Source organism: Durio zibethinus, chromosome 10 (assembly GCF_047325235.1).
Source record: "Durio zibethinus cultivar Kanyao isolate XHJ-2024 chromosome 10, ASM4732523v1, whole genome shotgun sequence".
NCBI lineage: Eukaryota > Viridiplantae > Streptophyta > Magnoliopsida > Malvales > Malvaceae > Durio > Durio zibethinus.
Genome location: NC_143171.1, coordinates 11,727,587 through 11,745,436, shown reverse-complemented (window position 1 = coordinate 11,745,436; position 17,850 = coordinate 11,727,587). Strand labels below are relative to the sequence as shown.

Sequence of the window (17,850 nt, the reverse complement as noted above, 5' to 3'; positions counted from 1 at the left end):
TAATTTTAGTAAGAGAGGTATTATAGTAATTTTAGCTAATTATAGTAGGAGAGATATTTTTATAATTATTATAGGAGTGTATTATAATAATTTTAGCTAATTATATCTAAAGAAGTATTTTAGTAATTATAGTATAAATATATTGTAGTAAATTTGGACACGTGTTGACATTATATCAAACAAACAAAATGCTATTATAGTAATTATTAAGGGGATTATTTTAATATATGTTATTGATTTTGAAATAAAATATCACATGTCAACTTCTTATTAAGCATTTATAAGAGCATTTCTATAATTATGATGAGAATGGTATAATAGTAATTTTCATCAATTATGATAGGAAGGCATTTTCGTAATTTTGGTAGGATTACATTAAAGCAATTTTGATCAATCATAAGAAAAACGATATTTTCATAATTATGATATGAGAGTATTATAGTAAATAATTATAAGAGAAAGTATTTTCACAATTATGATATAAGGGTATAATAGTCCATTTGGACATGTGTCAGTTTCTTATTAAATAATAGAAATGGTATTTTGATAATCTTTTAAGGATATTTTTGTAATTATCGTATAAGAGTATTATAATAAATAATTATAAGAAAAGAATAATTTTTATAATTATTTTTTTCTTATAATTATGGTATAAGAATATAATAGTTAATTTGATCACGTGTCAATTTCTTATCAAATAGTAAAAAATGTATTTTGGTAATTTGCTAAGGAGGTATTATAGTAAAGAATTATAAGAGGTATTTTCGTAATTATAAAATAAAGGTATAATAGTCAATTTGATCACATGTCAATTTCTTATCAAAAGATAGAAAAGATATTTTGTTAACTTTCTAAGAAAGGTATTATAGTAAATAATTATAAAAGAAAGAATATTTTCATAATTATAATATAAGAATATAATAGTTAATTTGATTATATATCAATTTCTTATCATATAATAAAAATGATATTTTAATAATTTCAAAGGGAATTATTTAATAAATAATTATAAAAATAGAGGTATTTTTATAATTATAATATGAAGGCATAATAATTTAGTTAGTCACATTAACTTTTTATCATATAATGAAAAAAATATTTTGGTAATTTTTAAAGAATTATTTAATAAATAATTATAAAAAAAAGATATTTTCATAATTATAATATGGGAACATAATAATTTATTGAATCATTTTCACATAAATAAGGAGAAAGATAATTTCATAATTTCATAAGGAATTGTTTTTATACTAAAAATTCTGATAGATATCCACCATTGTTTTCAAAAAAATGTGATGCTAGACTTATAAATTTGGTGCCATTATTTACCGACGAAATTAGTGATGAAGTTGAGTTCCATCGCTAATTACGGGTATTTATCGATTAAATCCTCCAATAATTCTATAAAACCGACTATTAGAATTCGATAAAAAAATTCATCGAAATTCCGACGCTAAAAGTGCTTCTCAACAACGGAGAATTTTCGTGGAAAAATTTCAATCTCTATTTTTTGTTTTCTTGCAGTGAAGCCCAAACTTGTATTCAACTTCCATTGGGTTGTTTTGTCCCATATTTAGGAGATATTAACGGTCGAAAAAAATGTAAAACGTTAGGACATTGATGTCGACCATTTTGTTGCCCATTGATATAAAAAAATAAAAATAAAAAAATAAGTGTGAGAGAGAGAGAGAGAGAGAGAGAGTAGATAATAAATGGAGAGAAAAAGGATATTAATCAATCAAAGGGCTTAACATTGCATTAATAACTACGGACGTATGGACATGGAGATGGAGCAGGAGCAACGTGGGGACAAAAAAAAAACCAAACGTAACAGGGGATAGACAAGTCATGTGACCAAAGCAAGTTTCAAACAGGATCTCGCTTTGTTTAGCAGTCAAGATTTCGAAACAAAGAATATCAAACTGGATCTTGCTTTGTTTAGCAGTCAAGATTTCAAAACAAAGAAAGAATGAGCAAATGATGCCTTATTTATTACAAACTAACTCAAAAGAAGAGGAGAAAAGAAAACATGCTGCCACTAAAGCTGGTACGGGAAGCCATTACCCAACACCCTCTCCTTCTCTCTCAGAAAACTAACCATCATCACCGTCATACTAAATTCAACCTTGAAGGAGATGTTGATGATATCTCCAACTCCAAACCCAGCTTTTACAATTTTTGTGATTATTCCTTAAAACCAACAAAACCCAAATCCAATACCAAAACCCCATTGCTTCTCTTTCTCCCTACCAAAGAACTAATCAGCGACACATACAGGTTAGCCGCCATAGCAAGAGAAATGGGCTTGGATTTTTACCCTTCTCCTTCCCTTTCTCACATCATTTTCTCTTTCTCCTCTTCTTCTTCCTCTTCCTCTTCGCCTTCTTCTTCCTCTTCTGCCGCTGCTTCTTCTTCTGCTTCTTCCTCTGCCTTGTCTCTCTCTTCTTCTTTTTCCATGCCTTTACCCAACGATGCAGTTTTGATTTCCTTCCCTTCACTCTCTTCCTCCTCCCTTTCCCATCTTCGTTCCTTTGTTTCCCTCTCTAAAGACCTTTTCAAGCTGGTTTTTATCACTGTCGGCTCTGATTATGATGCAAAATTTGACGATTCCCGTAACTGGGATTGCTGCTCCATTTCTCTGTTTTCGAGGCTGACAGGAGATAGAATCGAGTCGATGCAAGCATTTTCAAGGGCTTTGGCTGGAATGGGATGGACCGTCTTCAATACAAGGAAAAACCCATCTCTAAGTTCTGCTAATAACACTACCAAATCGGTTTACTTGTTCAGAAAAGTGGATTCGTGTCAGGTTCGGGGAGGGAGAGGGAATGGTGAGAGCAGGGTAAGAGAGCTGAGGTTACCTTCATTGGATTTCAGGAATGCTCCTTTGAAGATTTTGCAGTATGTTGTTTTGATGACTGATGACGTTTTTTATCTTGGGTAAAAAAAAAAAGAAAAGAAAAGAAATGGGTACGCCATTTTATTTGTTTTATTTATTTTTCTCTGTTATTTTTGCTAATTTATGTAAATCTTATTTAGAAATATTACTATAATGTTAAAACAATTTCTTAGAATTCACATGATGACTTCTTTTATAGGTAAGTAAAATGATAACAACTGCCTGTTAACACTGGTTAAGCTCTTGTATATAGAATGTTTCTTTTGGTTAATCCTTTACTTTCAATTAAATTTCATGAGAATAGCTCATAAATTGCTTGTTACATGGTTTGCAATGCGCTCTTGAAAATGATAGACTAGAATCTAGCCCATATCAGGCCTGTTTATGAAGTTTTTGCTAGTGTCTCTTTCAAGGTTATGGAAGAAACAGTGCATCAATTGAAAGAAAGTTTATGAACGTTTTATAAGGGATACATTCTACCAAAAAGAGGCACTCAAGTGTTGAGGAAAATATGCCAACGAATTTTATGCAACTTCGAAAATTTTGGAGTTGTGTTAAGGCAAAATGGCTTGCAAAGTTTTCACCTTCTTGGCATAGTAATTAATAAGGGTTAGAAAGACATGTAAGACATGTAAGGTAGGAGTTCGACTGGAACTACAAGCATCCTAGGTTCTTGTGAACAGTGCTTCTGCTTAGGAACTAGATAAGTTGAAGGAGCCATGTGATGATTGTTAAAAGTAGAAACAGGCATAACACCAAAGATGAATTTCCTTATGGTTGCACGAAATAGTTGAATGATGGACCCTACTTGGTGTTGAGAGAAGAGTCTGAAGATAATAGTAAAACCTAAATATCTTCTATGGAAATATATGTTCAGGAAGAAGCTAAACTCTTGTATAGCAATATCAATGTAAAACTACATCTTTGAACGGCAATATACCTACTTTTGGCAAGATACATAAATATATAATATGATGCCGGTTGTAGTCATACGGGAAGCATATGCTAGAAATGTCAAAGCTAATGAAATTCCAAAGAACATAGTTCTTGCTCATATTGTAAGAGCTCTAATTTGCGAACAGATTGTTTCTCTATGGCTTGAAAACTGACTAGATTTTATTTAGAGGCTGAATAGCTACTGATCTTGATAGAGGGAAATAATAGGCAATCAAATAGAGAATTTTTTCTTGAAATTGCTAGTAAATGGAAAAGAGCTAAATTATGCAATTGCTGAAGAAACCGCAAGAAACAGATCATTATTAAGAACTGATATTAAGGACATCAAAGAGTTCAGGGATACTTGCATATGCCGTCCTGCATTTATAGGTTGAAATGTGGATGTTTCAGGACAAATTCTAGGATCTTGGGGGGGGGGGGGGGGGGAATTTCTCTGTTCTCTCAGTGTAGAATATAGGTAAAGATTAAAAAAAATTTTGAACAAAAATTCAATTATCATTTAAACCTTTATTATTTTAGTGCAATCAATTAAACCTTTAAACATCTATTTTTCGAGCTTTTATTACATGAAAGTCGATTAACCGTCAACATCCATCAACATCCATCTTTGTTTAATTGATGGCATAATTTGGGACAAAATATATGTTTAAAAGTTCAACAAAGCAAAAATAAATGTTTTAAGAATTCAATTAATTCAAAATGATAAATTCTAAGATTTGATTAATTGTAAAAAAATATCATAAGTTTAAATAATTATTTAATTTTTGTTTGGGGTTTTGTTTTTTTTTATTCTTTTGCCTAAAATTTACAATCATCTTGAGTATGAGAATCATTGCCTTATTCAAGACTATAGAAGATTGTGGAGGAACATTTGCGTCTACACCTGACTCCATTCCTTTTATGAGTTTGAACTAGCAACCAACATGGTTCAATTCCATACTCTTGTTTGAAGATTCTTGAGTTTATTTGCTAAAACCTTGGAATGTCTATTTTGATATGTTTCTTTGAGACTATTAAGTATGTGATCAAAGGACTGACTGTTGTAACTGTAGCATTCTAGGATTAGTGGATAAGGTACTTACCAGGCATGTTGCTTTGATCATGGTAAAGTAAGTATCTTCTACGGTAGCAGCATAAAATCCATGTAATCTATATCTTTCTTGTAATCTCCATTAATGCTTCATTTTTGTCTATGAGAGTACATTGTTTCTCAATTCTCTTCATGTCCTGATTATATTGTTGAAACAGACAAAAAGAAATCGGTTATCTATTTGTGTCACGGGTCGAGACTTAAGTTTTGACCTGCGCGACTTTAGAATCGAGACATGCATTCATCCAACATCTCAGATCAATTTTTTTATCACGGTTCACACTCTTATGAGATATTGTTCAATTTGATCTCATTGGTCTCACGATTTTATCTTACGAAAGGACCTTTATAAGGAAGAGATAGTATCAACCTTTTTTATATCTCACTGACTCTCATATTCGATATAGGATTCAAGACCCCTCCTTAAATCCGTGCCATTTTTTTCGACCCAACCTCGTGACACCCTCTTCACGAAAGCTGACCACAGGGTGTCTACCTCTCTCGAGAAGCTTGGCATAGATCAAACAGTTTAGGATCCTTCTTAGATCCGTGACATTCTCTCCCACCCAACTTCGAGACGCCCTCGTCACGAAGATTAGTCACTCTGCCTACCTCTCTCGAAACGTTTAACGTAGATCGAACAGTTTAAGACTGACTCTAATACCATTTGTCACGGATCGAGACTTAAATTTCGACTCACACGACTCTATGACCCGAACAGAACATGCACTCATCTGACGTCTCAGATTAATTTTCTTGTCACGATTCATACTCTTATGAGATATTATCCGCTCTGACCTCTTTGACCTCACAATTTTATCTTACAAAAAATGCTTCACAAAAAAGAGATGATATGAACTCTTTTATACCCTAATGACCCTCCTTTTTATATTCGTTGTGAAATTCAAAAATCTTCCTTAAATTCGTGACACTTGAACTTTCTTACAAATGTCGGTCAAATCACTTGCATTAGAATGGCACGATTGTGAATGAAAATGTTAAAACTGAACATCACATTGCGTTCAAAGGGCCGAGTAGGCTAACATCGTTCTAAACATAATGTTACGCTATCCACAGCTCATGGCAAAAAAAAAAAAAAAAAAAAGCAACTGCAAGAAGCATGAACTATCAAATGGAGTTGACTGCCATTAATGAAGTCCAGAAAAAATCCCAATTTTTTTTCAACATTTACTTTTTGGCAGCAAAAAAGAATATAGTGAATTTATATGCACCATATATCAACAAATCATGTTGCATGAGCACCATGCGTTCTTGAGGCCCATATACCAAAGACAAGAAACCAGACGACAAACAAGATTGCCCAGTAGCGTGCTGGTCCATACTTAATCCTAGTCAGCACAATCTGCAAGTGCCAGCCACATTATACAAAATATTAGACCATGCATCTAATAATCTCAAAGCAAATGAACCAGAAGGCAGATAAGTATTCAGAATTCAACAGCAATACTGAACCTGCCACACGAGCCTGAAGAGAATATATTTTCTGGGACATATAAAGAGAAATGCTTTCTTGCTTTTATTACTTTGATGCTTGGTACTGTCATTTCAGACCAAATTCCAAATTTAAAGTAAAGATTATGAGACTAAATGATTTAAATGAATGTCATGCCTATTGTGAAGATTGGCCAAAAGAATTATTGAATTTACCAATATAGCTGCTACAATCTGCAAAAAACTGAAAAAGTTACTGAACTACGGATTTGAAACTACAAAGGCATCAAAAAAATGCCATGCCTATTTTGAAGATATATTGAAAGTATAATCAGGTTTATCAAGATAGCTGTTATTAGTTTGTCAAGGATCAGAAACATAAAGAACCACTAAGTATCAACAACTTCAATACAAATATATTTATATTTACTCAAATCAAATGCATATAAGCTTTTTTTTGGCCAATCAAATGCACGAGTTTAGTAAACAAACAACTACAGATATATTGTCCAAGTTACTTACAAAGCGAAAGAAGACCACAACTGTTAAAGCACAAATGCCTCCCAAGAGAATATGAAGACCGCTCCTAGCCGTTTTCTACAAAAAAGAAAGAAAAAAGGTGACATAAAATAAAGCACACCATATGCCCTGATGGCTAAATGCATTACTAGTAATCAAAGTAATTGAAATATAATATATATATATATTTATATATAACTATATTGATGTCTTGATTGAAATTCATAGACAAGAATATGTGGGCACCATAAAGCTAATGGTGCTGCACAATTGCATATGTAATAGAATATAAGATATAAGAGAAAATATTATCATTCCATTTAATCAAGGGATAAAGGATAAGAAAAATAGAATTGTTATCCTTCATGATTTTGGTTATCAATAAAACATATGGGTTTTTATAAAGTTAGGTTTGTCCCAAAAAATGGTTTCTATAAACTCATGACACTTTCAGTCAGGTTGAAAATAAAAGTCGACTTCTACCCTGGAAATAACAAACATTCAAAGAATTCAAGGTCCAACAGTTACGACTCTTTTTACACGTTCATCAATATTTATTGGGAGATGGAGGATCCTAGATCAACATATCTTTGAATCATTTCCAACATGCTAAAATCCCCAACCTGATCCACATGGTTTTCCTGGAAGGAAAGGAGATACAGAACCGACTAATAACACAATTTATGTTTTCACACTTTAGCCATTACTAACAAAGGATGCCAGTATGGCTTACAAGTGTGACATCTTAATGCATTTGGGTATCATCCCACAACCCAGTAAATTGCCACCTTTAGGTACCCGTGTGGGCCTGGGTTGACATTCACAACCTTCCTGGTCTAAATTCTATAAGTGAATTGGCATTTAGCATAATTATAAGATATTCTCAAACTTACTAGTGAAAGAAACGTATTTTTTTTTTAAGAAATCCGATCAGCCCCTAATAAGACTCCTTCAAGTTTTTATACACCATTAGTTCTCTCTCTCTAAATACATAAACACACATATTTCTTTATCGACATATCTAAAAAGAAAGAATATCCATTAGTACGTCCCTGTCCTATCAATAATATCTACATCCTCATATCCATGAAACATCCACTGTGCATCCTGTATCAACTCAATGATTCACAGCCTTAAGAACCTCACGGTTAAAAATCTAAGGAAGCTAGTTTATATTTAATCTTTAGACTAATAGAGGCCTTCCACCCAAATAAAATAGTCCAAAAGAAAATGCCACATCAATAACAACTCTAAACCATCACCCTAAGGTCCAAAACCATTTACTAAAAGGACATACAAGTAGATTTAATCTAACATTTGATATGAAACTATAACAGAAGTAACATATGCCAGTACACAGTGTGGCAGCAAGATTCAGTTGGCAATACCAAATTTGTATGGATAAAGTTCATAACGAACTCAGTATGGAAAAAGGTAGATGACGTATTAGATAGAGATATTTCCTCTCTTACGGAGCTCTTTTTTTTTGTTCCTAGTAAGGCATTTTCCATCAATTAATTAGTATAATCATCACTTGTCACGTTGGCTTAGAATTGGAAAAATATTATAGTTTCTGCAAATTTTCATGCCTAAGCAAACATTTAAAACTTTGCAATTAAGGCAAGCTGATATTTGTATACATTGAATTTCATTACAAACATTGGAAAAAACTAAAAGCAGTAGTTTCCTAGCCTGTTAGATGAGCATTTGTAACAAAATACCTTTCCAACACGAGGAGCAATGAGCCATGCAAGCGTAACAGTAAGTAGACCCGTAGCAAGCAGAATTCCAGTACCCTCCACAGCCCATTTGGTTGCAGGATTTTCAGTGGGAGCAACTTCTTCAGTGACAGTATTCGGGGGTTGTTCAGAAACAAACTGTGAAACTGCAGAAGAACTATAATTATTGCTATTATTACTATGTGGACTGAACCACAACGAAATCTCACTTAGCCGTTGCCTCCAAATAGCAGCAACAGCATCAGGGTCGACACCAGAACTTGTATGAACTTGGGCAGGATTAGGATCTCCACTAGCAGTCCTTTCTCTCAATGCTTCATAATCTTTCAAAGAAACCAAAACTTTCTTAAAGTCAGAAGTCCCGATATTTTTTGCAGAATTTCCACAGATTTCACAAACAGTAGATCCATGATTAACAAACCATTTGAGAGCACAAGCATAATGCACTAGAGCAAGATCATTTTTGCAAGAACAACCAAGTTCAATTAATGCATCCTGATGATGAGAGCCCATTTCTAAATCAGTACTACAGATGAAAACCTCTCCTTCAGGGCTTATGAACTCAACAAACCCAGATTCTCTTCCAAGACTCTTAGCATGAGACTCATCACTTTCAACATCTTTCGGAACTTCTTTGCTATTAGGTTGAACTTCTCCATTGCTTTTAACCACTTCTGCTAAGGGAGGAGTGATGCCCAAAAATCCTAAAGCAGCATCCCCCCTTTTGTCAGATTCTGCACAGTGGCAGACACGGCAAGTAGCCGAACCTGCCTCTTTGTCTATACTATATTGCGAGTAAGTCCCAGAATCATCATTGTCAGCATTCGAGCTACTATCAGTGCTGACACCTCCATTGACTGCTTGTGGCAAGTTTTCCTTACCCATCATGTATCAAATATAATTAAATAAGATGTCTTCAATTACAGCAGCATATTACTTTGATGCATCATCTTAATCTTCCATGAGGCTAATCTCCATTGTGAGTTTCTAAGCAAGTAAAAAGAATCAACAGAATCTCCATACCAAACAGACAGTTCAGAACCACTGCCACTCCATGGAAGAATAGTGCTTTGTTGTTTTCGCATAATCCAGGGCCTTAATGCAACATAGAAATAAGGAATACTTACAGTGAACAGGAGAGTAGACAAAATTATAGAACAATCTTTTCCTGATAAGTTCCAAGCTCACAATAGAACATAATCATAACTTGTTTAACAAATAATAAAACTTGTAAATCCGCAAAACAACAGAATTCTTACAAATTTATCATTAAAAAATGCATAAGAAAAATTATAATTTTTCTTAGCCACACTTGAAGTAGGGACAAATAAGATACAAGAAACGATATATGAATAATTAAAGACGTAGGAAAGATACATTAATAATTGAAAATGTTCCAAAGTCCAAATTTAGTCAAACCAAAAGCGGCAATTCAAGTAAAAGAATATATAGGTATGAAGATGAGGGAAAAACATATGAGAAGCAAAGCAACTGAATCATAACTTTAACACGCAAGAGAAAACTGTTCAGCAATAATAATAATAATAATAATAATAATAATAATAATAATAATAATAAAAATAAAAGAGCAAATAGGGAAAGCCAAGAGAACCCAGAAATCCTAGATCATGGAAAAGAAGAGGAAGCAATAAACAAAATTGAAAGAGAAAGAAAAAAACTGACCTATGGTTATTGGGGAGGATCAGGAAATGAGTGAGACGGAGAAAGTTTTGTGGGAGATTAGATGCATCCAAGGGAATATGGGAAGCAGCTCTAATATTCTTTGCCTTACTACTTTCTTTTGGGGTTGGACTGTCAGCTGTCTTTCCCTTGTACTTTCCCTCATCTGCTGATTTCACGGATTTACTTGCTTTCGGGTCGGTTTATTTTTAGATTCGGATTATTTTTTATCTTATTCAGATTTAGATTTCAATAAATTCATAACCAAATTTTTTTAGACTTAAATAAGATTGTCATGAGTTTGAACTATTGTTGATTCCAAACGTTTCAAGTTGATTTTGTTTCAAATTAATTATATATATATATATATTTTTTTTTTTTTTGAGTTTTTACGAATCTCGAATTGATATTAAATTTAAATCAAATTTAAATTATTTTTAATTTAAATTAAATTATTTTAAACTTAAATTATTCTTTATTAGAATTATCTCAACCAATAAATTTCTTTTGTAGCTTTGATTTTTTTCATAATTTGGTTTTGATTTTTTTTAGTTAATTTGGTTGAGATCGATCTTAGATTGACCAAAGTGATATTTTAAGTTCAAAATTTGAGTTAGATCAGTACTATCCAACTTTTTTTCTAAAATTAAACTTGAGTTTAGTTTAATTTATTTACATAATATTTTATTTTTAACATAATTTACATTTTTAGTTAAAATTAAATAAAAATATTATTTTTTAATAAAATGTTCTAATCGCGCTTTTATGATAGTAAAACCTAAATGATATGAATGATAAAATTCTCGAGCATGAGCAGTAGTTTTGTCAGTGAATACCTGTCAATGGAGCTCCCTTATTACTTTCCTTTCTGGTTTACATTTTTTGAAAAATTTCTGGTTTACATTTATTACTCTTCTTTTCTAATGAATTTTACTCTTGAAACTTGATTTTGTGTAAGTTATTATGAAATATGAAAATTAAATAATAATTATAATTCTTAATTCTTAATAAATGCATAAAAATTATTTTACATAGTTTAATTAGATAAATTTAACCTTTTTCACATAAAAATTTGATAAAATTAAATTAAACGTAAATTAAATTTATAAAAAATAACGACAAGCGTTACAATGATCTAAAAGATATAATATTAACAAAATTAAATAAAAAGAACTTTTGAGATAATTTATACAAATAATTAATGTTATCTCATACTTATAATTTATATAATTACATCAATTTTGTTTTAAAAATGATTCGAAGAGTACTTTGACGTTAATGCTTATAAATGAGTATAGAATTGTCAATTGCTTTGCTTTTTTTTACTTATATTATTTTCAAGAATTTTTAATTACAAAATTATTTTTAACACAAATATTATAGCGCTTGTTTCTCAACTTGTACATTTGATTAAATTTGCTCCAAATTAGAAATACCATTAAATTTACTCCAAAATTAAAAATATAATGGTAAAATTATAAGTAGAGTGATAACTAGCGTTGAATTTGATTTTTTTAAGTTATTATATGATGTATAATATTTTATATTATCAACATAAAAATTGCACTATATCAAAATTTTAAATTCTATTGGATTGATTTTTTATTGTTTATGTTTTTCTATTTAAATCATTTTTTACCTTTACTTTTCTCTATTTTTTTTTTAAATTAATCATTTACTTAGTCTTACATGTTACATAAATTGTACATATTTTTTCACCAAAAAATGTACATATTTTAAAACTTCTAAAGCTTTTTTATGAAAGTTGTGATGTTTTAGACAGATTCTAAAGATAGTTTGACTTTTTCTTTTTTTTTTTTTAACATTTATATAGCTGTAACACTTAGAATTATCTTATTAAAAGCTTTTTATAAATAAGGTTATAAGATTGTAACATTTGGAATTATCATAGTAAATCATTAAAGAAAGCTTTTATAAAAAAGGTTATATGATGGTAACACTTGGAATTATCCTATTAATTCATTAAAAAAAGCCTTTTATAAATATTTCTTTTTATAAATATTTTTTCTTTTTAGTTATAAAAATTTATAATATTTTGGATTATATAACTATAAAAGCTATTTTTCTTTCTTGTAAAAATTCACCTGTTTAAAATTTAGGTATTTATTTTAGTTTGTTCTTCTTTTATTTTGTTGTAAATATGCATATTGTGTCATTATAAAACATAAATACTTATTGGTGGTGTCGAGTTGCTCTTAAGGGTAAAACTTTAAAAATAGAAAAAAAAAAGATAGAGTTAGGGGTAAAACCTAAAAATTAAAGAAAAAGAAATATAGTTTTTAAAGATAAAAGTTGAGAGTATTCCTTATGTTTGTGTTCTGACATTCAAATTAAAGATTGGTCAAGGAAAAAAAAATAGGAAAAAGATTATAAAGAAGCATAACAAAGCAAGATGGATCAAATGGTACTATAAAAGTGTTATTTATACTAGCAAAATGGGGGTTTTGGGCAAGCTAGGCTGCTCGAGGTCAATCCTAGGGTCAAGGGTGACCTGGTAGGCCGAGCTAGACTAAATGTTGACCACTTAGTCACGAAATGGCAAGTTTACACCTAGGAAGGCTCTAATGGATAGGCTAATAAGGTGGTCGAGCTAACGTAGCCTTATGAATTCAAGTTGACTTGACATTTTAGCTTGGCCCAAAAGTCGAAAATATACTTGGCTCTCTGTTAATTGTTTTTAAAGAGGAAAAAGCTTATTTTGCCCTTCGAATCTAAAAATGCTCCTAACATTCTGTCATTCCATCAAATGATCTAAGTATTAGATTGTTGAGTGTAAATTTGGCTAATTTGACAAATACCAATCCAATTCGTACTCGAAGATACCATACTTAAGTTCTTGTGCATAGGCTTTGAGAATTTAATCTAGTTGGTCTGATCTTAAGTTGCTGAGATGGATGATCACATGTATCGATGTGAACAAGGATTAGATTGTGCAGATATATGAGTGGTTACTGACATGTTTTGTAAGTCCAATGTCATATTTGACTATAACATACTGGTCTATTATTGTGATCACCAACATGGGACTTATGTTTTTTTCTTTGTTTCTGAATTTGTCTATTGCACTAGTGCGTGATTGACCTGACATGTCATAGGTGTTTTGTCGATATGAATACTCTTTGCCAGAGTGACTAACATGCCCCTTATACAGATTCATCTATTATTTAAAGGTATATCTAGATTTAATTGGAGAGAGAAAATTTAGCGATTAAATGAATTAAGGCTGAGAATATAAAAGATCATCATCGATAATCGTTTTGGCTACATGGCATAATCTGGAACATTTATCTTATCTTTGTGTTAGCTATATAAAAAGCCCTTTAAGGCCTCCATGTTTCATATCATAATCTTCTAGCTCTCAAGCCAGATTGATTTAATCAACTTTCAATACTTCTAACCTTCTTTTAATCGTTTTTCTCACTTTTCCAAATTCTCAATATGTTTTTTATCCTTTTTCATTATGTCTTCTGATTCTAGCATTTTTGAAAACTTTAAGGTAGAAGTAAGAGAAGACCAACTCAACCGGTAAGCTTTTTGTTTAAATGATGAAGTCCCGTCTATAATTACAAGAATAGACTATAACTGAGCTATTTATTAGTTAAATCTAATGTCTACTAAGAGCTAGAAACAAAATGAAGACAATGTTCGCGTAAAGAGAGAATGGGTTTATCATGGGATGGATGAGCTTCATGCTGCATTAGATTACGAGATCCAAAATCTTCTAGCCCCAATGTTAGAGTTCAGTCCAATTTTTCTAGCTGATCGTCCCTCTTCTTCTTTAGACCCTCTTCTTTCTTAACCTTATCCTTACCTTTCTTCTTTTTCTTAATGATCCCCTAACCCAAGGTTAAAGTCTAACTCTGACTCATCTTTTAAGTCTGAAGAGTCCTTTGACTCTTTTTCATCCTCTTCTTCCTTCAACATAATGGAGGTTCCAGCTCTTGTTCTTGTTCAAAGGCTTATTTTTTCTGTAAAAACTGAGCAACCTAGCAATGAAGCTTTTAGAAATAAACAGGCTTTAGGAAAATAGAGGACGTCCAACCATGCTGAAAGGGAGGGTAGGGATGAGGCAAAAGAAGAGGTCACCCTATACAATGATGCTGAAGACCTTCATCTTTTCTACACCCCTTATAGCTTACTAAAAATTAAAAAATATATTTTTAAGGAAAGTTGAGGAAATTAATTTTTAAATATCAAAATTAAGACATAATTAATATTAAAAGATAACACATAATTAATTGGTACCATTTTACATGGGCATTGTAGGGATGCTAATCCTTCCCCACTCGTAACCAACTTCTGAAACTAAACAGTTTTTCATAGACCTAAAAATTATCCTTTCAAAAAATTTTAATTGGTTTTAAAATTTTATTAAGAATGTAAGTTTTAATAGGTGACCAATCACACCTAACCAAAAAAGATTGCTGGTGACTTCATCTTTTGTTTTCAAATTTATCTAGGGGTCCTCAAAACCATTACAACAATAATTGTCTTCAAATTTGGACTTTTATTCAAATTAGGATTAAATTTCTATTTGAAGACCCATAATTAACATAAAGGGAACAATCAAAGAAGAAAAAGTAAGAGCGTAAAAAAAATTTTTTTTATGAAAGTATTAGAAAGAAAATTTTTTTTCGCAAATCTGTTTTGGTAATGTTGCCTACTAACCTGCTCCTATTGCTACAAGCTGAGTCATCTATCGAGTAGAGCTGAGTAGCCTAGCCACTTCTTTTTGTCTTTATTGTCGAGCCTAGTCGCTCCTTTGTTGAGCCAGTCGATTTTTTTTTTGGTATTTTATTTGCTATTTTTATGTATTTAAATTATTTTTTTAGATGTAAATTTTATAGTAAATATATTTTTTAATCCTATCAAACTATTGAAAAATTAAAATATCAAATTGAACTTCACTAAACTATTGAAAAATTTAATAATTTTTTAAAGAAATTCATAAATAAATATTGAATATCAATCTTACTAAACTATTGGAAGGTTTAATTATATTTTTTTAAAAGAAAGTTAAATTCACATTTTTTTCAATCGTATATAGACTATTTGATGATTTAAATTTTAAAATAAAATCTTACCAAACTATTAGAACATTTTATTGATTTTAGAGCAATAAATTATTTGGTAAACCTTAAAAATGTTTTAAAGCTTTGGATAATACGAAATCAATTGGTATCATTATTTGGATGGGCGTTGTAAAGGTGCTATACCTTCCTTACGCGTAACTATATTTTTGAATTCAATTTTGATTTTGCAAACTAGAATCTACTCTTTTAAGGATACTTAAATCAAGCTTAAGACTTCTCTTTAAAATGGGATAAATTCAATTAGGTGACCAATTACACCTAAATAAAAAGATTGGTGGTGACTTTTAGAGTTGTATGTAGTGATAGGTTCATGGATTTATACATTATGACAATCAAAACTATATTTTTTATTTATTTAAAAAGGGAAAGAGAAAATGGAAAAGTAAGAAAATGAAAAAGAAAAAGCAAAAAAAGAAGAAAAATAATAAAAAAAGGAAAAAAGGAAAAAAATAATTTGGATTAACCAATTAAATAATGACATTTGTTAACTTATTAAAAGTTTAAGTTTAATTTTAAATATAAATTTTAAGAGGAAAATTGGTAATTTTTAAGCATTTAATATCTAATCCCTTAGGATTAGAAATAATACTTCCTTTTTGGAGAGGATTAAGTCATTAGGATGACTAATATTCTATACAATCAAATCCTCCCCTTTATGAGAGCATCAAAACATAAAATAAGATGATAATTATCCTATCATATCTACAATCATGTGCATTAAAATGCCTTTAATATCAAATATTGAAGTCTTCCAACTATACATACGATAATATCTTATAGTACCATCAAGTATATCACCATCATGCAAAAAAGATTGAAGTTTTAGTATTATAGGAATGGAAAAAAAATTAGCATCCTACATATAAATATTAGCTAAAAATTTTAAAGTATAACATTTTTTAATAAAGTAATAGACCAACTAAATATGTAAAGCCTCAATACCAAAAAAGTAAAAAAATGGACCCAAATCTTTATTAGTAAACTCTTTTATATAGCATACATAATAGAATAACATTTGTTTTTAAATAATATCTCGTACATACGAAAACATTTGTTTTTAAATCATATATCTTATATATGTGTCAAAGAATGTTGTTTGAAAGTGTTGAAATAAGGCTTTTGGATGAAAAACCAAATAAAGAGTTGGATGTTCCTTTATTTTTTTTTATTTTTCTTCTAATGCTAATATGCCAATGATGGTGTAGTGATAACTTAACGTTTTTGACACATGTTATGATTTTATTGGGTATTGATGTCATGTCAGCAATATAACTAACAATGTTAGTTTGAAGTACCAAAGTGTATAATAGAATAAAAGTTTAGATACATAATTATGAAATTTATTTCTTTAGGTATCAAATTGATAGAAAGTATATAATATAAAGACCAGTTTTGTATTCAACCTTTTATCTTATATGATCAGAGTTAAATCTAAATTTTTTTAAAATTTTTCTTCTTTTTGTTTTCTATTTTTTTTCTTTCTTTTTTCTATTTTTTTTTTGAAAATACTAACTAAAAATAAATAACACTAATGGAATAAAATAAGATAAAAACAAAAACAAAATAAAATAAAATAAAATGGACTTAGCACTTGATTTGGGTTTGAAACCTAAACCAAACGCAATTAACCGATCAAAACTAAAAATACAACCCAATTCAATACAAGCTTTAATAAACTTTCCCAAGCTTAATTTAGAACTCTAATATACTAATGGACTCAAAAAATTATTTTATAGTATAAAGATAAAATGAGGTGTCTACAATTAGTAAATCAAAATTCTTCTGCCATTACATCATGCCATTTAGAATCTTTCATTGCTTGAAAAAAACAAGTGGGTTTAGTTTCAATGCTAGAGGAAACAAGAGAAAGTGACTATTTTGGTTTTCGAATTTCATCACAGAAATAAATGATCATTGGATGTTGAGAAGGAGCTAAAAGAGATGAAGTGATCATGGTGGAATGGAGCCATGTTGCAATATTTCCTACAAGCACACAGATCGTTCAAGTAATAATCCTAACTAAAGTTAAGATATCATTCCCACGATGATTAGCTAAGAAGTCCAATCTATGTAACTATTATTGCCACACTCAATCTAAAGTTAATTCAATTGATTAGAGGAAACATTACTAAGCTATTCTCAACAGGAAAGGAAAAACAAAGAAACGAAATGCATATAATCGAAAACATGTTCACTAAATGCAAGAAAAACATATTTGAAAATCTAAAAAAAACAATAGCCAAATTGCATTGAATTAATTCTAACATGCTTTGAATGTAAATCTAATCTAAGAAACTAAAAATAGAAAGCTCAAATGACATCCAAACAGTAGTTAAAAGGAAGTAACTAAAAATAACTAACTTGTAACAATGATAACTACTTCCTAACTTCTAAATGAAATTA

At 30.3% G+C, this 17,850-nt stretch overlaps 2 protein-coding genes across 3 annotated transcripts; one reads left to right on the top strand and one right to left on the bottom strand.

The window, feature by feature from the left end:
- The first annotated feature begins 1,722 nt into the window (after window positions 1–1,722).
- On the top strand, window positions 1,723–3,906 carry LOC111293316 (uncharacterized). The gene has a single exon (XM_022886097.2). It carries the CDS (start codon window positions 2,030–2,032, stop codon window positions 2,939–2,941), a length of 912 nt encoding a protein of 303 aa, XP_022741832.1. The 5' UTR covers window positions 1,723–2,029; the 3' UTR covers window positions 2,942–3,906.
- Window positions 3,907–5,939: 2,033 nt separating this feature from the next.
- On the bottom strand, window positions 5,940–10,492 carry LOC111292767 (uncharacterized). Of its 2 annotated transcripts, none has more exons than XM_022885325.2 (4): window positions 10,337–10,492; window positions 8,636–9,748; window positions 6,918–6,992; window positions 5,940–6,306 (listed from the first exon to the last, which is right to left on the bottom strand). In XM_022885325.2, the coding sequence occupies exons 2-4, from the start codon at window positions 9,539–9,541 to the stop codon at window positions 6,190–6,192; spliced, it is 1,098 nt and encodes a 365-aa protein (XP_022741060.1). In that variant the 5' UTR covers window positions 9,542–9,748; window positions 10,337–10,492; the 3' UTR covers window positions 5,940–6,189. The 2 variants fall into 2 exon arrangements, with proteins under 2 accessions (XP_022741060.1, XP_022741059.1); XM_022885324.2 differs by having other exon boundaries at window positions 8,636–9,821; window positions 10,337–10,484.
- Between the last annotated feature and the right edge of the window lie 7,358 nt (window positions 10,493–17,850).

Excerpts from the sequence above, each read along its gene's own strand:
- LOC111293316 (XM_022886097.2), top strand. The coding sequence starts at position 2,030 with ATGCTGCCACTAAAGCTGGTACGGGAAGCCATTACCCAACACCCTCTC.
- LOC111292767 (XM_022885325.2), bottom strand. The coding sequence starts at position 9,541 with ATGATGGGTAAGGAAAACTTGCCACAAGCAGTCAATGGAGGTGTCAGC. Across the intron at positions 6,993-8,635 it reads TTGCTCCTCGTGTTGGAAAG|AAAACGGCTAGGAGCGGTCT; the intron begins GTATTTTGTTAC and ends TCTTTTTTGTAG. Across the intron at positions 6,307-6,917 it reads TTGTGGTCTTCTTTCGCTTT|ATTGTGCTGACTAGGATTAA; the intron begins GTAAGTAACTTG and ends TGGCACTTGCAG.